Source organism: Oreochromis niloticus, linkage group LG4 (genome assembly GCF_001858045.2).
Source record: "Oreochromis niloticus isolate F11D_XX linkage group LG4, O_niloticus_UMD_NMBU, whole genome shotgun sequence".
NCBI classification, from domain to species: Eukaryota; Metazoa; Chordata; class Actinopteri; order Cichliformes; family Cichlidae; genus Oreochromis; species Oreochromis niloticus.
In genome coordinates, this window is record NC_031969.2 from 24327778 (window position 1) to 24349440 (window position 21663).

General features: G+C 41.2%; 1 protein-coding gene across 2 annotated transcripts; it reads left to right on the plus strand.

Annotated features, from left to right (window-relative positions):
* Positions 1-406: 406 nt before the first annotated feature.
* On the plus strand, positions 407-21600 carry kank2 (KN motif and ankyrin repeat domains 2). 2 transcript variants are annotated; one of them, XM_005468757.4, is made up of 13 exons: positions 407-571; positions 6204-6289; positions 11702-11784; positions 12059-13423; positions 14131-14316; positions 14393-14501; positions 14685-15263; positions 15346-15433; positions 15979-16198; positions 16501-16643; positions 17793-17993; positions 18079-18177; positions 20773-21600. In XM_005468757.4, the coding sequence occupies exons 3-13, from the start codon at positions 11748-11750 to the stop codon at positions 20827-20829; spliced, it is 3084 nt and encodes a 1027-aa protein (XP_005468814.1). In that variant the 5' UTR covers positions 407-571; positions 6204-6289; positions 11702-11747; the 3' UTR covers positions 20830-21600. The 2 variants fall into 2 exon arrangements, with proteins under 2 accessions (XP_005468814.1, XP_005468815.1); XM_005468758.4 differs by lacking the exon at positions 407-571 and adding an exon at positions 5801-5917.
* Positions 21601-21663: the final 63 nt, after the last annotated feature.

Consider the following 21663-nt stretch of genomic DNA (forward strand, 5'->3'; position numbering starts at 1 on the left):
CGGTCATCGATATTTTGGCGTTAAACCGATTCTAATAAACTGCTGTTGAAGGAAAGACATTTATATTGTTAGAAGTAAGACACATTTTTATAAATAAAGTTTTTTCCCACAATTTGTTTTTTATTTACTTTTTTTAAAACATAACGTTAAATACATTTTTATTAGATCTATCATAGATAAATGGTACAGTACATGTTAAACAAAGAACCAGAGCCATTTAAAAGAAACCCTTTAATTTTCCGTTACAGTAAAAAAAAATTATGTAGGCTAGTGGGATCATAAATTACCTCATCACTAAAATAGCTTGGCCCCCTTTTTTAATCTATGACTTTCAGAGTCAAGGAGGGTCAAACGATTGCACAGCCTCTACATATATGTCTGTGTATGAGTACGAAGACTCCAGCGAGATGACCGACGTGCAGTGCACGAGCCCACCGCCTGGCCTCGTGGCCGCGTGCCCTTTAAGAGAAGCGGGAGGGGGCTCGGAGCATCTTGGCTGCGGTGTTTTTGTCTCTCTGTCAGTGAGCGCTCCTCCTGGGCCGAGGCGGCAGAAAGGATTTGCGCAGGGCAGGTAAGAGCAGACAATAAGTTCCCTTTCCTCTGTGCGAAAACCAGCTCGGTCTGTCTTTGTCAGCGTGTTTTGTAAATGGCTTCAGACGAGGAGCGTTCAGTGGGACTTCTTTTGTGAAGCGTCGGTCCTGCCCATTCCCCCCTCCGGTACTCCTCCGAAGTAACGGGTCCTTTATCCTCAAAAACCAACACCTAGCGTAGCTTGTGGCTGGTTGTGTATTTCTGTTAAAGATAGCTAATTAGCTTTCATAATTTCATATTGTGTTTATCTGCGTTTGCAGGAATGTTTGAGTCTCGCGGTTGGTTCTCCGATGCGTCCTCTGTTTTTTTTCTTTTTTGTTCACAGCATCACTGGAGGCTCACTGCGCGGCATTAACCAGATTTATCAATAAAACGCGTTTACATCATATAGGGACTGAGAGTGCGTCTGTCACACTAACTCTGGCCTCGCAACCCTAGCTTTCTTAACATTCTATTCATAAGCTTTTGCATTTTCCATGCAGGGGCTTTAATTCATTACATAGGGCTCTATTATTGTCTTGGTGGGCTTGTGGAGGGCGGGGGGTGCCTGGAAAACTCAACTTTTAGTCTCTTAAATCTGGCAGTATTCAACTAAACGCGACGTCTTTTCCAAAATAGCAAAATAACAAAAAAGAAAGAAAGACATTTTGGGTGTGTTTGCACTTGGCTTTGAAACTTTTTTTTTATTCTCATGCTTAATTCAAAAAATGTTGCAACAATCCAACCAGTTTATAATTTAATTAAAAAACGAAAATCTCATTTAAAGACTGTAAGGACTCATGGGAGAGGGTGGGTCCCACGCACGCTGCAAGTTTTCATGACTTCCAGATGTTCTTCGGAGCTGCTTTTTGCCCTCAATATTTGCTGGTCTGCCAGCTATAGCTGGCCAGTGGTCAGTGATGAGAAGGGGGTTATATATTAACAGGGCAAGTGGACCAAATGTATACCTTTCTCTCTTTCTTTTTTTTTTCTTGAAAGACATCTCTAACCTGAGTCCTTTCTCAAATAAACTAGAATCTCCCTGGTAATGTTTGCATTACTATATTTTTTTTTTTTTATGAATGCAGTCATTTTACTGAGAAACTTCTAGCTCAGTCAGATGTTGTTTTCATGGTGGGCAAGCAGAACTTGGCAGGATGTGGGAGTGCAGTCATCAGCCTGTTACACTACATCATACAATACACCACTGTCCTGCTGTTGTGTAATGGGTTGCTGGCTGTATTAAATCACCTACCAACAGCTGCATGGTGCTCACATGGTCTCTGTCCTGCCTGTCATGTTATTACATGGAAAAGGTGTTGGTGCGTCATATAGAACCCATATATTATAATATAGTTAAAGAGCATTAAAGACAAACCTTAGGGATAAATCAGCTTTTGTTATAGTGGTTTAAGGCAAAAACATATCAGAGCTCTAATGATTGTAGGATTTATTAAGACAATAATGTGGTTTAGTTTCAGCTAAGAGGACTGCTAACTAAATATTTGCTTGTTAATTTGAGATATGTTTAGTGTAAGTGCAGTAAAAGAGAAAACCCACTCTAAGGGAGTCCCCCAGACTGCATTTTATGGATCTGTGTCCAGGTTTGTCAGCAGCTGGAGTCTCCTTAAGCAGATTCTTTTTTTTTTCTGAGCTGGAATGTGATTGTTTCATTACAGTGTTTGGATCCGGGGGTGCAGTGGAGGAATGCAGGGCCCATAAACCCCATTTGCACACTGGGCCACACGCCGGGCGTTTAAATTGTTTAGCAAGGCTAATGAAATTACACCCTGAACCTGTGTGAGACTGTTTGTCACTGTCGTGGATTTTTTTTTTTTTTAACCACAGATGAGCCTCTCAGAGAAGTTTTACTGGATTTTAATGACCTGTTATATTAAGACAGTATACCATGTTCATAAAGTCATGTGAAATAATGATGGTTTATTGCACAGGGCTCTATAATAATATTAATGGGCCTTCTTCATTTTATGCAGGCAGTTTGTTTTTAGTGTGTTATGCTTCCTCTCTAAAAAGCACTCTCTGAATATGCACCATAACAACATGAATATTAAACAGGAAGTTTTGCACTAGAGTTGGATAAACATACAGCCCAGCATGAGACTGCTGTGGTCAAGACAGTGAGTTAATACTCCTACTTAACTCTGTCGATTAGGGAGAGCAGTGTAGTGAACATATGGTGAAAAGCTGGCTTTTTCCCTAATAGGGACAGTAATTCGTTATCCTGCTGAATAAGCTGACTGATCTCCTTTATTTTATTAATCACCCAGAGAAGCCAGATGGACTGTGCTGTCCAGTAAGCAACATGTGTAAAGTGCATTGGATTATTTTTTTTTCCCTTGTCTGTTTTGTTTTATTTGTGTCTGTACAACCATTGCATCAACAACTTCACCAAATCAGGAAGTAATTGATAAGATTCTCGAGAAGGAACTGCTTAACTTAGCATGGAAACCGGACTGATATGACTTCCTGCGTTCTGTTGTACCATCTATTCAGCACCACAACACACGCTGACCTGATCTTTTAACCCTCAAACTGCTATGACTGCCTCTCCACCATCTCTCGATCACTGCTGTCTGGGTTTCCTCCCCTCCAGACCACCTCAGTTTCTCTAAAACAGAGCAACTCTCTGCGTCTCCGCTCAGCATCTGTCTTAATCCCCACCTCCACAACTGCTCAGGAATTTTCTCCCAAATGGCTTTTTTTTTGCCCCATGCCGCTCCTTGTCGCTCAGCCCCACCCTTGCTCAGTTTCCTGTTGGAGGTCAGCACAATGACCAATAGCGGAGAGGCGGGTGTTTACTCTGCTCCTGTTCCAGGAGTAATGTGAGCTGGCCGGCCTCTCCTTTTGGCCATAGTTTCTCTAGCACCAGACTGCTCCAGCTCCACGCCGTCTGCTCCTTCTCATCACCACTCCTTAATGTGAAAAACAGGGCTTTTTGCTAAAGGGCAAGAAGTCCTGGAGGTGACATCCCATTGGGTTATGATTTCACTGTCCCGAATTTAATGGCTACATTAGTCAAAAACCACATGTCCCACCAGCAGCATGAGAACACACTGTATGAGCGTGCTGATATGAGATCATCTGGCCTCATTGCACTTGGTGAAGGCCCTTTCTGTCATGCGTTGACATATGCTCTTCAGCCACATTACGCTGGGTGAAAAATGGCTATTGCTGCTTCTGCATTTATTATTCTTCAGCTCTTTGGGAAAGATTTGTTTTAATTTTTCTGATTTATTATTCATTCAGGGCTAGTTGGCTGAATGAAGCCATCTGTGCTGCAGAATGAGGAGGAAGACAAAGAAGTCTCAGTAGATACAGCAGCATCTTTATGTGACATTTAAAAGCCTTCAGCACATCTTTTTTGAGGTCTGTGGCCTGTTACTCTGAGAAAAAAACAACTCTGAACAACAATAAGCTTTATTTAGTGCAACAAAGTGCTACTTGTCTTAAGGATTCTCCTTTTTCTCTCTATTTTAGGAGAGGAATGTACAAATGATGGTAATCTTCTAGGTGGAGCCATGTGGGATTATGAGGAGAGGTCCTCTTGAATCGTTATTTACTCATTGTGAGGAGCGCTCTGCGGCCCCTCTGTCTGATCTGTAGATGTTTGTCCTGCGTTAGTAGCAGCACTCATTCTGGTGTCAGCGTGATTCATTCTGGTGGAGTCCAAATCTGAGAACAGGCATGTTCTTCTCATTTCAGAAGTTTCCATCTAAAACTTTCTTCCCCCTCCTTTTACAGTTTCGCCCGTCTTTCCTCACATTTCCCCTCTTTTCTGTCCCACCCTCCCTCTCTCACTGTACTCCTTTCTCCCTCTCCTACCGCTACTACCCCCCCTTTTTTTTTCGTTTATGCTCTCTTTCTCCTTGTTACTCTTTCTCCTGGGCTAGGAGGAAGTGACTGAGTTGTTTTTGCATCTTTCGGGAATAGAAAGATGAAGCTCCCTTTCCTGTAACCCTTTCTTTGTCAGACCTCAAATATGGTCTCCGTTTTGAAACAGACAATTAGCCTGGTATGATGACAGCGGCACATAAACTGCCGTTCTGAAAGCTTTTCTTTTGGGAGCTAAATATTTTCAGATGAATTAAAAGCAGCTAAATCACTGGGTTTTCATATCATCTTTGCCCTTACTTGAATAAATCAAAGTAATATCTTCAACTGTGTTTGTTGATTTATGGGAGTCGTCAGGCTTCAGACAGTGTTGGTGTGTTTAGGGGGGGGTATGTGTGTTTTCATCTGTGTTCTGTGGGAGTCCATGGGAGTTCAGCTTGTCTCCTGTGTAATGTTTGGTATTTGCCATCCACGCCAAACGCACAGTTATAACAGCCCGACATGCGCCGCTGTCTTTGATCTCATTGTTTGCGAGTAGCTTTTGGATTTGATAAATGAGGTTCCATAACTAAGGTGGCAATGTATTCATAATATGTTTTTACTTTGGTATTATTCACACTCATCAACACATACATCTAGTTTTGTTAACTTTGGAGCCTGTTTAGATTTAGATATCAGTCACTCAGTGCAAGTCCTGCATCTTGTGTTTCCACTTTCTGTCAGTGTGTGGGTCCATAACAGCTCTTCATCAACTGTTTGTTTGTTTTGAGGCGAATTTCCTTGCCACACACTCATCCATACTCTGTCTCCCGCTCCCTCTCTTTTTCTCTGAGATGCCCCTCCTTGATTTCTATTAGAACCAGCTGTGGAACTAGGGCCTGAATGAATGGCTCTTTGTGATTTGGCCGTAGTTCTAGTCTAAAAGATGTTTCTCTCCCACCAATACCCTCAGTGGTATTGGCATGGCAACACAATGAAACAATGGACAGAACAACGGCAAGCCTTGTTATGATATGACACAAAGGTCACTCGTTGGTGTTTTTTAGGCTCTGAGAACTCCAGACAAAATGTCGACCGCACTTTCACAGCAGCCTGACTCTGTGCTCCGGCAGCCAAAGTAGGAGAATCGGCAGCAGACGCTGTCATGCAGCATGTCTGTTGACACTCACACAGCAGTTAAGTCTGTGTTGAAGGAATTACATCATAAGGCTCATGAAATCAGTCTAGCCTTAGGTGATACAGACAGGTTCCCACTTATCCAGAGGGTGGGGGTGTTTGTGTGTGCCACTGGATTTGGGAGTGTTAGAAAACTGACACATTGCCCAATCACATGGCAGGGAGGCTCCTGCTCCCAGCCTTGAATTGATTAGAGAGCCTTGAACTGGAATGGGGTGGGGGAAATTATTTCTAGAAAGCTGTGAGAGGAGAACTTGCACATCGCTCAGGCTTCATCTACATTGTGCAACAATCAGTGTGTGATTTGCATCTTATGGGGGTATGTTGTTCACATCCGGTGTGTCAGTCAAAAACACTGGGATGTTTTGAAATGTTTGTTTCCTGCTTTGCAACCTGTGTTTACCCTCACGTCATGCCCACCTGTTATGAATCTGTTTATCTCTGTGTCAGCAGAGCTCCACACCCTTACCGTGATTTTACTGATGTCCCCTGAAAACTATTCCTCCATATATCCCAGTTATTGTCATTTTTCTGGACTACTAACTGATACAGTCAAAGGCAGTGGCAGCCAAAGTTCAAGTTTCCTCTATTCTTATTTCCCGCAGGTGCTGACTGTAAGAGAGCAAGAAAAGGAAGGGAGAGGCAAGGGGCCTGGGGAGGAGAGATCCCGTCCTCGCAGCGCAAGCAGCTGGTATGAAGTAGAAAATAAATCCCTCTTTTCCTAATTCACAAACCATTCCCAAGCTTGAGCAAAATTGCAATCACCAAAGGCTGAGAGTCAGCAGTGCAATGGAAAACTCCATAAAGATCGTCTTTGGGTGGTGGAAAGAGCGGCGGTATTTTTGACTTAGCAGTACTGAGGTTTAATCCTTTGTAATGGCAATAATAATAAGGTGACTCAATGAATGGAAGCAATGAGTTTGATAAACTAGGGAGAACAGACCTTGAAATGAAGCTTGGCATTTTAAAATTACTCATCACGGTGGTCTCAGTCTTCTGAGGGAATGTTTATCCACACTGTAAATCAAGCCGAGTTTTAACCCTTTTAATACCATGCTGGAGTTTGGTCTGTATAGAAAGGAGTAAACCCGAAACTTTCATGCACATAGAGGAAAAAATCTTTTTCAATGGTGAGTACGAGAAGTCAATTAAGCTACAGCATTATGCAGTTACTCTCATGACATCCTACAGGACATACCACAGACGCGTAATTTGTGCTGGATGACCTGCATCTTACCCCCCCAGGGGTTGTCTTAATCTTAATAGCAGGGAATAGAGGGAGTAGGCCAGACCGTGCTAGCTTCCTCTAGCATGGTATGCAGCTTTATAAAGGAGGTAGGGGGGAGTAATGGGGGCAAACCATGTGTCCTAGATGGAGGCTGGCTGGGGAGAGTTGTGCTGGGGAAGGGCGAACGCTGGTTTCTGTTCAGATGTCATCTCAAAGGAACTCTGTTTAAACCCGAGAGACGGAGAGGAAGGTCAGCCACTCCACCCCAGCCATACTCACACACTCAGGGGAGTACGTGCACACACATTAGCACATATGAAACACTCTGCTGTTGTTGTGGGAGCCTGATAGTGGAAAATAATCAGTTTAAATAAGAAGATTTCAGAATTTTGGAATTTATTCAGGGTAATTAGTTTGAAACGAGTATGCCGTCAAGGGTGTCCCTTAAGCCCCACTTTACATTTTGCACTTTGCATTATTTATAGAGCTTCTTGCTCAAGTAATTAGAAAACACATTGGAATAACAGCAAATTTACTTACAGGGATAAAAACAAGTTTTTATTCATGATGCAAGTTAAACATACACAAGACCCAAAATCTGCGTTTATAAAGCTATTTTTATAAACACTAATTTTATAAACTCAGCAGAAAAAAATGTATTATATACCTAGGTGTCACTATACAAGAGAATCTAAACAACAACAAATTTAAATTATGGTTTTATGCTAAAAGAAATAAAAGTAGACCTTGAAAGATGTGCTCCCTTAATTTGTATAATAAAGTAGAAATTGTGAAAATTAGATTTTATTTCTTCTGCTATTCCTTTCTCAGTCCCTACCAGCAGAGGTATCAATAAAACAGATTAATAAATGGAAATGAATACCTGTAGGATAGGGCAGGGTAATAGGTCTAGAGTACGACTTAAAATACTACAGCTACCAAAAGAAAAAGGTGAAATGTTCCTGCCATGGTTGAAAGACTATTGTAGAGCAACACAGTTACAGTATTCATTCTGCTGGTGCAACAGTGGGTATGGTGCAAAAATGGAAAGATTAAGAATTAAGCCAGTTGAGTATCCCCCTACAATCTGTGCTAGGTGAGGTAAACAAGTACCTAAATAAATTAAGTGATCTGACAGAAGTATTGTTAAATATATTGTTTAATTAATGTAAGAGGAATAACTGTTCTTAAGATTTTTGGAATATGGTGAAGATTTTAAACGAGCACAATGTGGACTTGAAGTTTAGAAACTGGACCTGGAAAGGCATTACATCATATTTGTTATTTCAGCCAATACAGATCTCAAAAGTTTTCAGCTTCTTAGTGAAACCTGCAATTTACGTGGGGGCATCGTAAATATTTTTTATTGATGCATAGAAGGGCAACATTCACAACAAGCTGTTACCCACAATTTGTTCATATATGCAGTGTCTTGAGAAAAAATTCCACCTTATACATCAAGTCAAATGGGAAAAGGGAACAAATACAACACTAACAGATGAAGATAGGTTATATAAATAAAATAAAATGACTGCACCTTTATTTAATAATTTATTTTTTTATTACCCCAAAAAGAAAACATCTACAAAGGGGCAGATCTGGAATCTGGCCACTGCTGGAGACAATGTGATATTACAATGGCTGATCATTATCATATGTTTTCTAATTGTCCAGCAAAACAATCTTATTGAGCAGAGACAGTAACATAAATTAAACTCATATTAGGTTTTGAGCTTGACTATACTCTTGATATCATATATTTAGGTAATCTACCAAGTGACTTGTACATTTGAGGCAAATATAGCCATGAAGTATTACTTAGTGCCAGTAAAAAGGCAATAACAAAGAAGTGGCTGGACAAGATCCACTTACAGGGGAGTGCTTCCTTGGCTATTGTAAAAGAAATATACGAAATGAAAAACTTATCATCTCTGCTCATTAAAATGGCTGTTATTTATGAATGGTAGTTTTACACAGGGAAAACTACTCTCCTATGTCTGGGAGTTTTTTTCCATGGTACCTATAGTTTTGGAAATTAGGCATTGCTCACACAGGATTTTTATATTTGCGCGTCAGATGTATGCTGAATGGACCGGGCCCTCCTGCCTCATCCGTGAACTGGATGAAGTTGATGGACTATTGGATATTTATGTACTTTTTTTATTTGGTGTTCATCAGCAGGTGTCTGGGTTGACCTTCCTTCTTTTTTTTTCTCCTCTGGGAGTAATCGTACAAATAACCATCACCATGTAGTCAGCTATTGATTGTGTGCGTTTTAATGATTTACCCGTAGTAACCTGATTTGTTCTGTTCTGTTTCTCTATGCTTGTTTGCTTCTTCAGAGCAAAATTATAAAAATAAAGTGGAATTTGAAGGGAAGTCGAGTAGACGACATCAACCAGTCTGCTTGGCAGGCATGTTAGGTTGCAAAACTACATACTCTAATTATATCTCATCTGCTGTCCCCTGTCAGTGCTGTCCTCCACCCTCCTGTACGCATATTCTCTCACACATTCTGTCTTTTTGCAACCACTCCTCTATGTCCTACTCTCACTTTCTCACATATGTAGTCATTCCCAGACCGCACTGTACACCAGACAGCGCATAATCAGTCTGACACTTTCAATGGAGATAAACAGACACTTAAACTGTAGGCTGAAGGCAGGCAGCCAAATTCTTCATCTTTTTTAAAGGCTCTGCAATATTAGTCAAGATTTGTCTGTTTTTTTCTCCACTTTCTCAAATGTAAGTTTGACTAAAATTTTATATCTGGGGCATAAAGTCCTCGTGTGTAAGCTGAAGGATAGTTGGCTTCATTTTAAATTAGATTAACCAGTGTGATTCCCAAAAGTGTGTGGCAATCTTGGAATGAGAGGGCGATGAAAGGGTACAGATAAGCAGAATCACACCGAGAAATTAAACTGACTAAAGCACTTCAAAAATACCATGTCAATTTAGTCAGTGTTTCCAAGTGTCCTACTTTTCACAAACGAGCAAGCACTGGCTAGGGTCACAAGATAAATGGAGAGAGAGAGAGAGAGCGAGAGAGAGAGAGAGAGAGAGAGGGCTCGACTTAGAGAAGAGAAAAAACAAAAAACAGCCTTAGCCTGAGGCAAATATAGTTTGCACTTAAAAACACAGTGGTTTGCAGCGCAGACTTCTGTTCCTAACTTATCAAAGCCATAGTAATATAAAGATGTTCAACTGACTAATGCTGTGGATGGCTTAAAGACTTCCACAGTTCCCACAAAGTGATGACCTAGAAAGTTAATCTTTTCCAAGCACACACCAACTCAGAGGCATGGCATTAGGGTTTCTACATTTTTGCTGGCAGTGTGTCGCTCTCTGTGGGGGGAAAGGCTCAGTCTTTTGTTTATAAAGAGTCAAAATCCATATGTTACCTTTGGTAGAATGCAAGTTCTCAGCAATTCACTGTGTTTTTTGGCTAAATTAAAAAGCATCTAAGTGTGCAGAGGAAAAGAAAGGGACTAGCGGAAACCTTCTGATCATCAGCTGATGCTTAGAGGGGTAAAACAGGAGCAGAAGAGCATAAAGAAAGGACAAATAGAGAAGAAGCCAGAGATGGAAGAAGTGCAGGAGAGAAAGAAGAGAGAGTGTCTGTAAATCCTAATGTGAGAGGCGAAGTAAGTGCACACAGATGATTCCTAATAAGGCTGTAACTGGCAAATCTCTGTCCTGGAATTAGCTGCCAGGAAACTTTCCCCCTGTAACTTCTCTTCTCTGAATGCTATGAACAGAAACAAATACACAACTGACAGTGGCCCAATATGCTCAAAAAAATGAAAGGATAAAATAAGGGATGGAGGCAGGCGGGTAATGCAGTGAAAGAAAGGCTAATGCTATTTCTGACCATTATACAGAGAGAACAGTGCAGTCAAAAGGGGTAATTATTTCTGGACACACTATGTCATGCAGACTTTACAGTTAACTTATAAGATATTTGAATACTGATTCTGTTAGGTTTTAGTTGGATGTGGACAGTTGTGTATTACTGCATTGATTGCATCTTTATAATTAATGCAAGAAAAGCCACTTTTGTAGCTTTTCTTATATACACATACACCTTTACAAACACCTTACAATACTCACCAAAAGACTCAAAACAACAAAAACTTCCATAAATCCACTACAAACTTTACCTGGGAACAATATGCTTATTTGCACACTCAGTCACATAGTTACTGAATACACGTCTAAATTATACTATATTTGCACATTTTGCATCTTGCACATGTTTTACATGTCCTGTCTTGTCTACAATATCCTGACCATAACTTGAACCTGGTATTCAACACCTACTGCAAAATAACTTGAACCTGGTATTCAACACCTACTGCACAATAACTCAACCTGGTATTCAACACCTACTGCAAAATAACTCAACCTGGTATTCAACACCTACTGCACAATAACTCAACCTGGTATTCAACACCTACTGCAAAATAACTCAACCTGGTATTCAACACCTACTGCACAATAACTCAACCTGGTATTCAATACCTACTGCACAATCCACTTTGTATTGTCTCTGTCCTGTCTTTGTTTATTGTACAGTTAGTATTGTATAGTTATTATTATAGTATTGTATAGTTAGTAATTAGTACCCTTTTATCCCTTAATTTTACCCAAATTTAGCATGTTATTTATTTGTAATTCCTAGTTTTATATCTCTTGGCGATATATCTTTTATATACTTATAGATACACCATGGGGGTGAAACAGCATTTTGGTACGCTGTATACTGTGTATATTGTTGTATTGACAATAAAGCTCTTGAAATCTTGAATCCTTTGTTATTCATAGAAATGTTTAGTGTACAGTGTGTTTAATTTCAACACTTTTGTCTCCCTACAGGTGAGAGTGTTTGTGTGACTGTCTGAAAAGCAGCCACAGGCGCATTATGGCTCAGGTGCTGCATATGGACCCCGGCTTCCCAGGTGCGCCCTCTATTTTTAATTCCTTATAATGATCAACATAAAGATGATGATAAGTTAATGCTTTTGTTAGGATTTAAACTATCACACAACTTGCATGTATTTTAACTGTAAGATTGTGTCATAATGAACTCCGACACTCCACTTTGTGCCTAATTTGGTGATGAATTCCGATTACATTTATAACTGTGGAGTAGCTGATGCTTTTTTCTGAAGTCTGAACCCAAGATTAGATGCAGATTTCCGTTTGTTTAAAGTTTATTTCCTTCCCCTGCAGGGAAACTCAACCCGCCTGCTCCCCCTTCCCTGCACGCCAAAGAACAGGAGGCGCCCTACTCAGTGGAGACCCCCTATGGCTACCGTCTGGACCTAGACTTCCTCAAATATGTTAACGACATAGAGAAGGGGAACACTATCAAGAAGGTGCCTGTCCAACGCCGGCCACGCTATGGCTCTTTGCCCCGTGGCTATGGCTACACTGGCTCCTGGTGGACCTCCACGGAGTCTCTCTGCTCCAATGCCAGCATGGACAGCCGGCATTCCTCTTACTCCTACTGTGCCCCAGGCTACCATACATCACAAAGGCCCAGCTTCAGTACTGCCCGGGTGGAGAAGACTCTGTTGGATGCTCGCAGGAAGCTGGAAGAAGAGAAAGAGGGACGGAGATTCTCCAATCTTGGCAGCATGCACAGCAGTGTAGCTGGCTCTAACACCTCCATCAGCAGCGCACACAGCTTCAACCGGTCACAGGGTGGAGGTGGATCTTTCACTCCCATGAGCTCTGGCCTGTCCACCCCAGTAACTCCAACCCCAGCTCACTTGCAACATGTCAGGGAGCAGATGGCTGCAGCCCTGAGAAAAATAAGGGAGCTAGAAGAGCAGGTGAAGACAATCCCTGTGCTCCAAGTTAAAATCTCAGTGCTGCAGGAGGAGAAACGGCAGCTCAGTGTCCAGCTGAAGAGCCAGAAGTTTCTGGGCCACACTCTGGGGTTCAACCGAAGTCGTCCCCGAGGGGAGCTCTATATTGACATCCCTGAAGAAGACATGAGCACTGGAAAGGGGAGCAACAACAATAAGCCAGCAGGGTCACTGTCCCCCACCACACCTGATGGGTCCAAGCAAGACTCAGGATGTGAGATTGAGGACACAGTGATTGTGAGTGGAGTGCGACCAGATGCAAAGCGGGAAGTACGCACCATTGGCGTGGGACCAGAGGACTCGAGAGGAAGTCGTCATGTGGGGGTCTGGGTTCGAGAGAAGGATCTGGGGCTGCTACCTGAGACAGAAGTCCTCAAAAATCAAGTGGGTCAGCTTGAGGGTCAACTAAAGAGGACAATGCAGGAGCTACAGGCTGCACAGCAGCAGGTGGCAACAGTCCAGAAGGCCCCTCAGGCAGAGCATCCAGTCATAGCAACGAGCCTGGGCTGGCAGGAGCCTCAAGGCTGCAGCCTGCATACACTAGTCACCTTCACACAGCAACGACACCAGAGGGACCAGAGAACTGTAGGAATTCAGGTGTACACACTGGAGCAGCCTACTGTGGTAGAGGTGGGAACACTGCTCCGAGCAGAGACCTGCAGCTCCCCCCCCATTCAGCCAGCTGCTGGAGGTGTGGAAGACCACCACAGAGGGCGAACTGAAGGTCTGTATTACTGAGACTTTATGAGCTTTAACTGAAGAGTTTGATGGAGTCCAATGCAAGAGCATTTTGTGAAAACAATGCAAAAAGTTTCCCAGATATGAATTATGCTTAGTCCTAAACTGAAAGGAAAAAAAATCACCAAGGATCTGTTCTAAAAAAAAACAGGTGGGGGGGGGGGTTGGTCCAAGGCTAGACTTAATCCGTGTCTGAGAAACTGAGATATAAAGTCTGTCACCCTTAAATATATGTTTTTACTGAAAGTTGAAAATACATTTAATATGTTTACTTGGTGGTCAATAATCTAATTATCTTAATCTTAGTATTTTTTTTTATATTGTTATTGTATTTGTTGGTGGTCAGATAGAATTAAAAGTGTTTCTAATGGATGTTCATCTCAATAATCACTGAAAATGCCTGCTGTTCAGCTTTTTCTTTGACCCCTGGTGTGCCCCAAGGCTCAATCCTGGGTGTCTTTTTGTTGTTTGTTTGTATCCCACTATTAGGTCATTTTATTCACCAATACAATTCAAAAAGTATCGCAAATACTTCTAAATTTAAATTTTAACTCAAGAGGGGTTTGGGATGCTGCATTGCTGCTGGATTGGACTGCATCAGACTGTAAAATACAATTTACAATAACAATTATTTATTGCATTACTGCACAAAAAGACTGATTAGTTAGCTTTGAAATGTTGTCTCTTTCTCAGATGCTCCAGTTGAGCTGCCGATTGCAGTCAGCTCTAAGCAGGTACGCGATGTCTTGAAGAGCAGGTTGTCCACCTCAGTACCTGTAGCTAATCCTGCCATTGCTGTTGCATCTGATGATCGGATTGTGCATAATAAGGAAGAAGCAAATGAGTCTAACCAATCACAAGAAGGCTTACCTAAGACAGGTATGTGATTTTAAACTAGTGTCTTCTGACCACATCATGTTCCCACTGTATGAGTAATTGCTGGTATCTTTTCTAGCTTCATCTCCCCAATTGTCTCTGAGATCAATTATGAAGCGGAAAGCAGAAGGTGAACCAGGCTCGCCCTCTACGAAGAAAAACCTACAGTTTATTGGAGTCAATGGAGGGTAAGTGTTAGTTATTGCATAGCAGCAGTCGGCCATTTTCATCCACTGAGTACTGTGTCAAGGGAATGTTGTCAGTATAAGGTTAAGTAAAAAGGTAAAAGAAGAAGCAGAAATGTATTCCCTGTGTCACCTGCAAAGACTCTGAGCTGTTTGGGCAGAGTGAAAATTGTTCTTGTCTTGCAGCTACGAGTCCACATCCTCAGAAGATAGCAGCAGTGAGAGCTCAGATGAAGGAAGTGACTCTAGTGAATATCATGAAGCCAGAGAAAAACTTCCAGAGTCTACAGTCCAGCACCAGCAGACAATACACAACAAGGATTCCAAGCAAGAAGAAAGCACCAGTGTACCTCAGCAAAATGCTGTCAAACTACCAGCTGCCATTCCAGACTCAAGTCCCAGCCAGTCTGCAGCTGTAGACACAATGCCATCAAACAAAGCACCTCAGTCACCAGCGACAGACACTGTGGTGCAAAAATGTGCCTCACAGCCACCAGCATCAGACCACGCCATACCTCCTTCATGTTCATCAAATGATTCTGAGACTGTCAAACAATCATCAGAAAAGCACAAACAGGTCACCTCCACACCAGTTAGCACTGAATCCACTCCTGAGCAAAAGGCTTCACTTACCTGTTCTTCATCACCTGGTGTCACTAAAATCAGTGATAACTCCCAGCAGCGGTACAGCGTCCAGTCAGAATGCAAACCAGCAGCTGAACGTATTTCAAATGACACTGCGACAGCGCCTTCAAAACAAGTCAGGTAAGTGTACACAGAGTCTGTCTGTGAGGATTAAAGGATCTGTGAACATCTGAGAGTGATGTTGTCTCCTTATCTGTCACAGACTGGAGCTGAGTGACAGCCTGATGTTAGCTTTGCATGCCCTGCAGAAAGCCCTGGGGGAACCTAATGCCTTCAGCCAACAAGGAGCAGTACGTGTTGAGTCTAATTCACATTTCTCCACATTTCTTCACATTTCTCCTGTCGTTACGTCTTTCTAGGAAATTCGGGAAGGTTCACTTTTAAAATAAATGACATAGACCAACCTCAAACAAGGAAGCACAGCTACCCACAAACTGTGCACACTCAATAATTTAATTTAGGATATATTTTACTTTAGTTTGCCAACTCTAAATATTTACTAAAGCATAGCTTAAGATGTTTGATTATCTGCATGTTTGATTCAGGAAAGAGTTTATGCCGGATGCCCTTCCCATTTATCCTGGCTTGGGAACAGCACTAGAACTACACTGGATTGTTGCACCCCATGTCTGGAATAAGACTAAGTTAAAATAAGAAAATTCTTAACTTTGGTTTCATAATTTTTGCAAGTACTGGAAGATCAAACAACACATTAACTCAAGCCTTCTCCTGAGGTTTAGTTTCACATTTTTGATGTCGTCGTTGCTCTTGCATTTCTCCAGCCATCTGTCAAATGTTTATTTGCCTTAACAGTCCTCATTGTGTCTGATCTCAGAGGGCAGCTTACACCACAGTGCTGCAAGAGTGGCTACGTGTGTCCTGCCACAAAACGGCCGACACAGCTGTTGTCAAGGCCTACATGGACACCTTCGCCTCAATCTCCCCTCAGCTGCTGGAGTTTGTCATAAATATGGCTGACGGCAACGGGAATACAGCCCTTCACTACACTGTCTCCCACTCCAACTTTCCCGTGGTGAAACTTCTGCTGGACACTGGTGAGTTCTGTGCTTTTATGAGAAAACAACAGAGGCTCTGGAGAAAAATTGGACATTAAGCGAAGTAAAATCTCATAAGACTGAAGTGTCAAAGTAAAGTCTTATGGTTATTTTTTATTATGATAATCTCTACAATTTAAGAAATAGTAAGAAGTCATATTAAATTATTAGTGGTAACCTATTAAAATACAGACTCACTCTTGAGATATTTATCTCATACAGTGGTATGGTAACGATCCCTTTTACTTTGTTGTGCTGTTGTTATATCACCTGTCAAATTGATTGGCCTCTGTACCTGACAGGCTTGTGTAACGCTGACAAGCAGAACAAGGCGGGCTACACAGCCATCATGCTGACGGCTCTGGCTGCCTTCCACTCGGACAGTGACCTTCAAACTGTCCTGCAGCTGCTGCGCACAGGGGATGTCAATGCCAAGGCCAGCCAGGTGCGCCCTCTACTGCTCATTAGTTTTTACTGCGTCTCCACACACACACACACACACACAAAAAAAAACCCATTGTCACGTATTAGTACAGGACTAGGACTGCATAAAATGTCTTATGTTTCAAAAACTGTAATATTACAAAAAGTAAAAAGAGTAAAGACTTTGCAGACAGCTGACCCATGGCCAAGTGCTTCACAAAAGTTGTCACAACAGCGACACTGTGTGGACAGTTAGAAAAGTACAAAACTGTAAAACTTTCATAGCCTCCCACTGGTTGTTACCCAAACAAGAAGTGGTAACCAGATCCCAACAAACTAAATGTGTGTTTTATTGAAGAATTTCTTTGTCAAGGAAAATGTGGTGCATGATATGAACCCCGGGAGGCATTTAGCATGTGAAGGACATATTTTATTTTAATCCAGTTTCTCAAGGAAATACAATGAGCTGAAGTTTCTACTTTTTTTTTTTTTTTTACTCCCATGTATCTTTCTGTTTATTCCACCTTTAAGACTGTAAGCATCTGATTATTATTTGGCTTTCAGAGGAATACATCCATTAACAGGGACATTTTTTCTCTGAGTTACATGTTTCTTATGAAATTGACAAATATCTGGAAAGTATTTCTTGCACCAGTTGTACCCAGTTATTAGAATTTTCAGTTTTTATTTGTCTGAAACTTTTTATTTGTGACATTTTTGCACATATTCCACAAAAATCTGAATACCTTGTGATTTTGTGTGGATGTGCAATTTACCACCTTGGGCATAGTGCAGGTAGCAAAAGCCAGTGACATGCACGAGACCAGTGATTACAGTCTTTGTTGCTTTCCTTAAAGTCGTTCAGTAAAAGCCACTCTAACCGATTAAATTAGGAACAATGTGGGATATGACAACAAGGGATAAAAGTTGTGCATTTTTATGAAGCCAGTCTATAAAAAACAGCCAGTTCTCATTTGCTCATCTGGTTTGATTCCTGTTAGCAATCACATTGCAATTTCTCTAGAAACTAGACCGTCTTCTTACAAGTGATTTTAAGAACTCTGCTCTAAATGTATCTGCTGCACCATGTACACAAATGCAGTCTCAATGTGTCCACAGTTTGGGTAAAAAATGAGGGTAACAGTAATTTTAAACAATGTGTGTTTTGTAGGCTGGACAGACAGCGCTGATGCTGGCAGTCAGTCATGGTAGAGGGGACATGGTGCGAGCGCTGCTGTCCTGCGGGGCACAAGTTAACATCCGCGATGACGACGGCTCCACTGCACTCATGTGTGCCTGTGAACATGGTCATGTGGACATTGTGCGTCAGCTGCTATCAGTGCCAGGATGTGATGCCACTCTCACTGATAATGTAAGCATTCCAGTTCGGTCTGTGGTTATGCGGACTCCTTCCCAAAACCAGCGTCTCACCAACATTTTCTCATTGTATTAAACAGGATGGCAGCACTGCTCTGTCCATTGCCCTTGAAGCCAGTCAGAATGACATCGCTGTGCTTCTGTACGCTCACCTCAACTTTGCAAAGCCTCCATCCCCTGTGAGTATCTAAATATGCTGCTAAGACACAAAGTAGCCCTTTCACACCAACATTAAACAATCCAAGAAATGTGTCATGGAAGTGATTGCCACTTTCCATGGCTAATAACACGTGAATAATTATATAATATTCTTGTTTGCATGCAACCCATCCAAACAGGATTTTGTCACGTATTCAGCCATGCAAACACATCCTCCCTCAATCATTCCTCCAACCAGTTTCTTTAAAATAAGCCTTCCTCCCACATCTGGGTAGTGTTGCAATGTTTGCGTGTTCTCAAAAATATTTTGATATGCAAGAGTTGCATATGGTTTACGGCATACCTACAGAAATTAAAGTTGGCTTTGGGTTGAGCAAAAATAGCAAACAAGCAAATCTGTTTAAGCCAGAAACCAATTACCCACAAGCTTGCAGCTGTCAAACAAGTCACTGCCTAGACTAAGTACACATCCTCACCTAATGTGGGCTTTATGGTGTATGTTTGTGCAGCTCTTTGGCTAAACAGACCGAGAGATGCATAGCTTTGTCATATAATTTGACTTCTACCTGCTCCCCAACTAGGGTTGTTCGATATAACGATATATATCGGATGACTATATAAAAACGTCTATCGTTTCATTTTACGCTATCGTTTGTTTCGTGGTGTCGCAAAATAAACTGTTTACGGCAATATTTTTTCATTATTTTGATGGTCAATGTAGTGGCTATATTAATTTCCAAAAGTTCTCTCTCTCTCTTATATTTAATATAACCACATTACAGACGGACAAGCGCTTGTTTTTATGCGTTGTCGTTAGCAACAACGACGGTAAAACCACCTCGTGTCCGCTTGTTTATTTTCCACATAAACCTTTCACAATAAAGCTCAAGATCCTGTTGAGACTTTTCAAAATAAACTGAATCACGTGAAAGATGCAGAGTATTTACGGATGAGAAGCAAAAAAGAGCCGTCAGGTGCTAAAAAATAAACCTTAGACTCAAACGTTAGAACAGGCTTTTCCCCGCAGCACGCTGTGTAAGAAATACTCACAAAGAAAACAGCGGCTGTTACAACCTATGTCTAAAAATGTATGGTTTCATGCATCAGTTAAAACACTCGACGCCCAGCTGGAAACACTTAACGCAAGTCGAGCTGCCCGACATTCACAGAATTTACAGAAAATGTTACATTTTTGTGATTTATATCGTTATCGGACGATAGATGTCTTAATATCGGGATATGAGATTTTGGTCATATCGCACAGCCCGATCCCCAACAAAACCTAAATTTCACTCATTCTTTTAAGTTTATTTTTTAAGTTTCCTAAAGTGACAGCACATTGCTGAAACATGCAGACATGAGTCTGCTCATGTTTCTCTATCCTACCAACCATCTGCACTCGTCTTTCAGGTATGAATCACTATCCCAGCCTCTCAGCTGGCTATTAGTTTGTGTATAACACAAAGCTGATCGTAAACAGGCAAGATGTGTCATAAAATAGTATATAAACCCCCAAGTGATGGACAAATTCCAGATGTGCTTTATGCATTTTATTTCACAACCTGGCTAATAAACTACAACAAGCACTAACAAAGAGAATTTTTGGAAAACTGTAATTAACTATCAGGAATATGTGATTACATGTAATGTAAATGTGTATGTTTGTATGACTGGTAATGTATGTTGAAAGCAAAAGAAGGGAAGGACCAAGCTGTAGCTCAACCAGTTAGTCATAGCCTGAGCACACCTGGCCCTGTGTTGCTCATCCAGGTAATTACTCTCAGTCAGCTCCTTCAGGACAAAGCACAGCATAATCAAAACAAAGCAGAGTCACCTAGTGAACAGAAGGCCCAGGAGACAGTACAGTGTCTAAAGAATGCCCCTAACACATGAGTAATTCCATGTCTTAACAAGAACATGCTTCAGTGGGATTAATTCTGAATATACAAACAGAATGTGTGGTTTCAATGACACATAATCAAATATAATATATTATGTATTTTAAATGGTAGTGTAATCTTAATGTGCATGTAAATGTAGTGATCAAGAGATCCTTTACATGAACAGAAACCACTCCTGGAAGAGAAAATAAAGGGGAAATATGATGCACTTAAACAGTAAAAGGATCTAAACCTGAGATTTTTCTTGGATTGGCAGTAGCTGTGATTGTAACTTCACAAAATGTCAATTTCTTCCCAGTGTTAAGTTCATGGGTTCAGAGAGAGTGAAGCAGGAGATTGACAAATGGGTTATTGCTGTAGTGGCAGCGATGAACACTGATCTGGTGAAACAATTTGAGCTGTGGGAAGTGACTGAAAAAAGGAGAACATAGATGCAAGCAGTAAAAATGAGTTTCCTATGAAGAGTGGTGGGTTATCTCTTAGAGGTAAAATGAGCTTGGTCATCCAGGAGGGGCTCAGAGTAGAGTTGCTACTCCTTCCAAAGTATTTTGGGCATGGGAAAAAGTCCCAGGGCAAATCTAGGACACATTGGGGAGACTACATCTTTAAGCTGGCTTACCTTGGTGTACCCTGATGGATGGATGGATTAACCATGATGAATTTGATAAAAAGTTCTAAACTATAATTTTTTTATTTTTTTTTTACTTTGTCCAGGTTTCCCCCAAGTCTCCCCTCTTGGGCTCCTCTCCTCCTGCTGGTGAACTAAAGTAAACCACACGCCTACAGCTCAGCTACACAGCCAATCCACAGATGTTTATTCATCTATGTACTTAAAAGAAACATCAAGTTTGTTTGTGCGTTTGTTGTCACCCTGAATAATTTAAGTATGTGCAGATAATTACATGAGAGCTCGCACCATTGTTACTCATTGCTTATTGTACACAGTGGTCTTACTTTAATCCCAGTGGTGGTTGGAAAAGTGTGAAACTGAACATTTAATGGATGTCGTTCTAGTTTTGCAATAATCCAGTTGTCAGCACTGTTTTTACAAATCCAAACTGTTCACTGCATTCAATTGTTATGCACTCGTTCTGTAATTCCATATCAGTTTTATATAAGTCGGCTCATAGAGCGGCGTGTTTTCATTATACCATAGGTGTTTCACAGTAGCATCGTTTTGTGTGACCATCACAGTCATTTGGAATAACTGAAGCCACCCCTCTCGTGGGTAAGTGTCCTTGCATCAACTAGCTCAGTGGTGCTACAAAATATAACACTTCAATAGTCTGTGGATATTTATACACAAGATTTATTTACTTGAGAGTATTTTTGATATTGATTTTTTTTTTAAACATTCTGACTTAATTCAGGACCTCGTGGTTTTATTTCCCAGGTGTTGGTTAACTTTTACACCTTTTTAACCAGAAATTAGTTTTATGTGTTTATCACATTCCCCAAATCAAACCCAAAGATGTCTGTTTCACATCACCTCGTTTTAAAGCTGCTTATTGTGGTAATAATGTTAACACAGGTGGTGTTAAAGAGGAGAGAGGTTACCATTATTCTCTGATGGCTGCGGTACTATGGTCTTTGTATTTTTATATG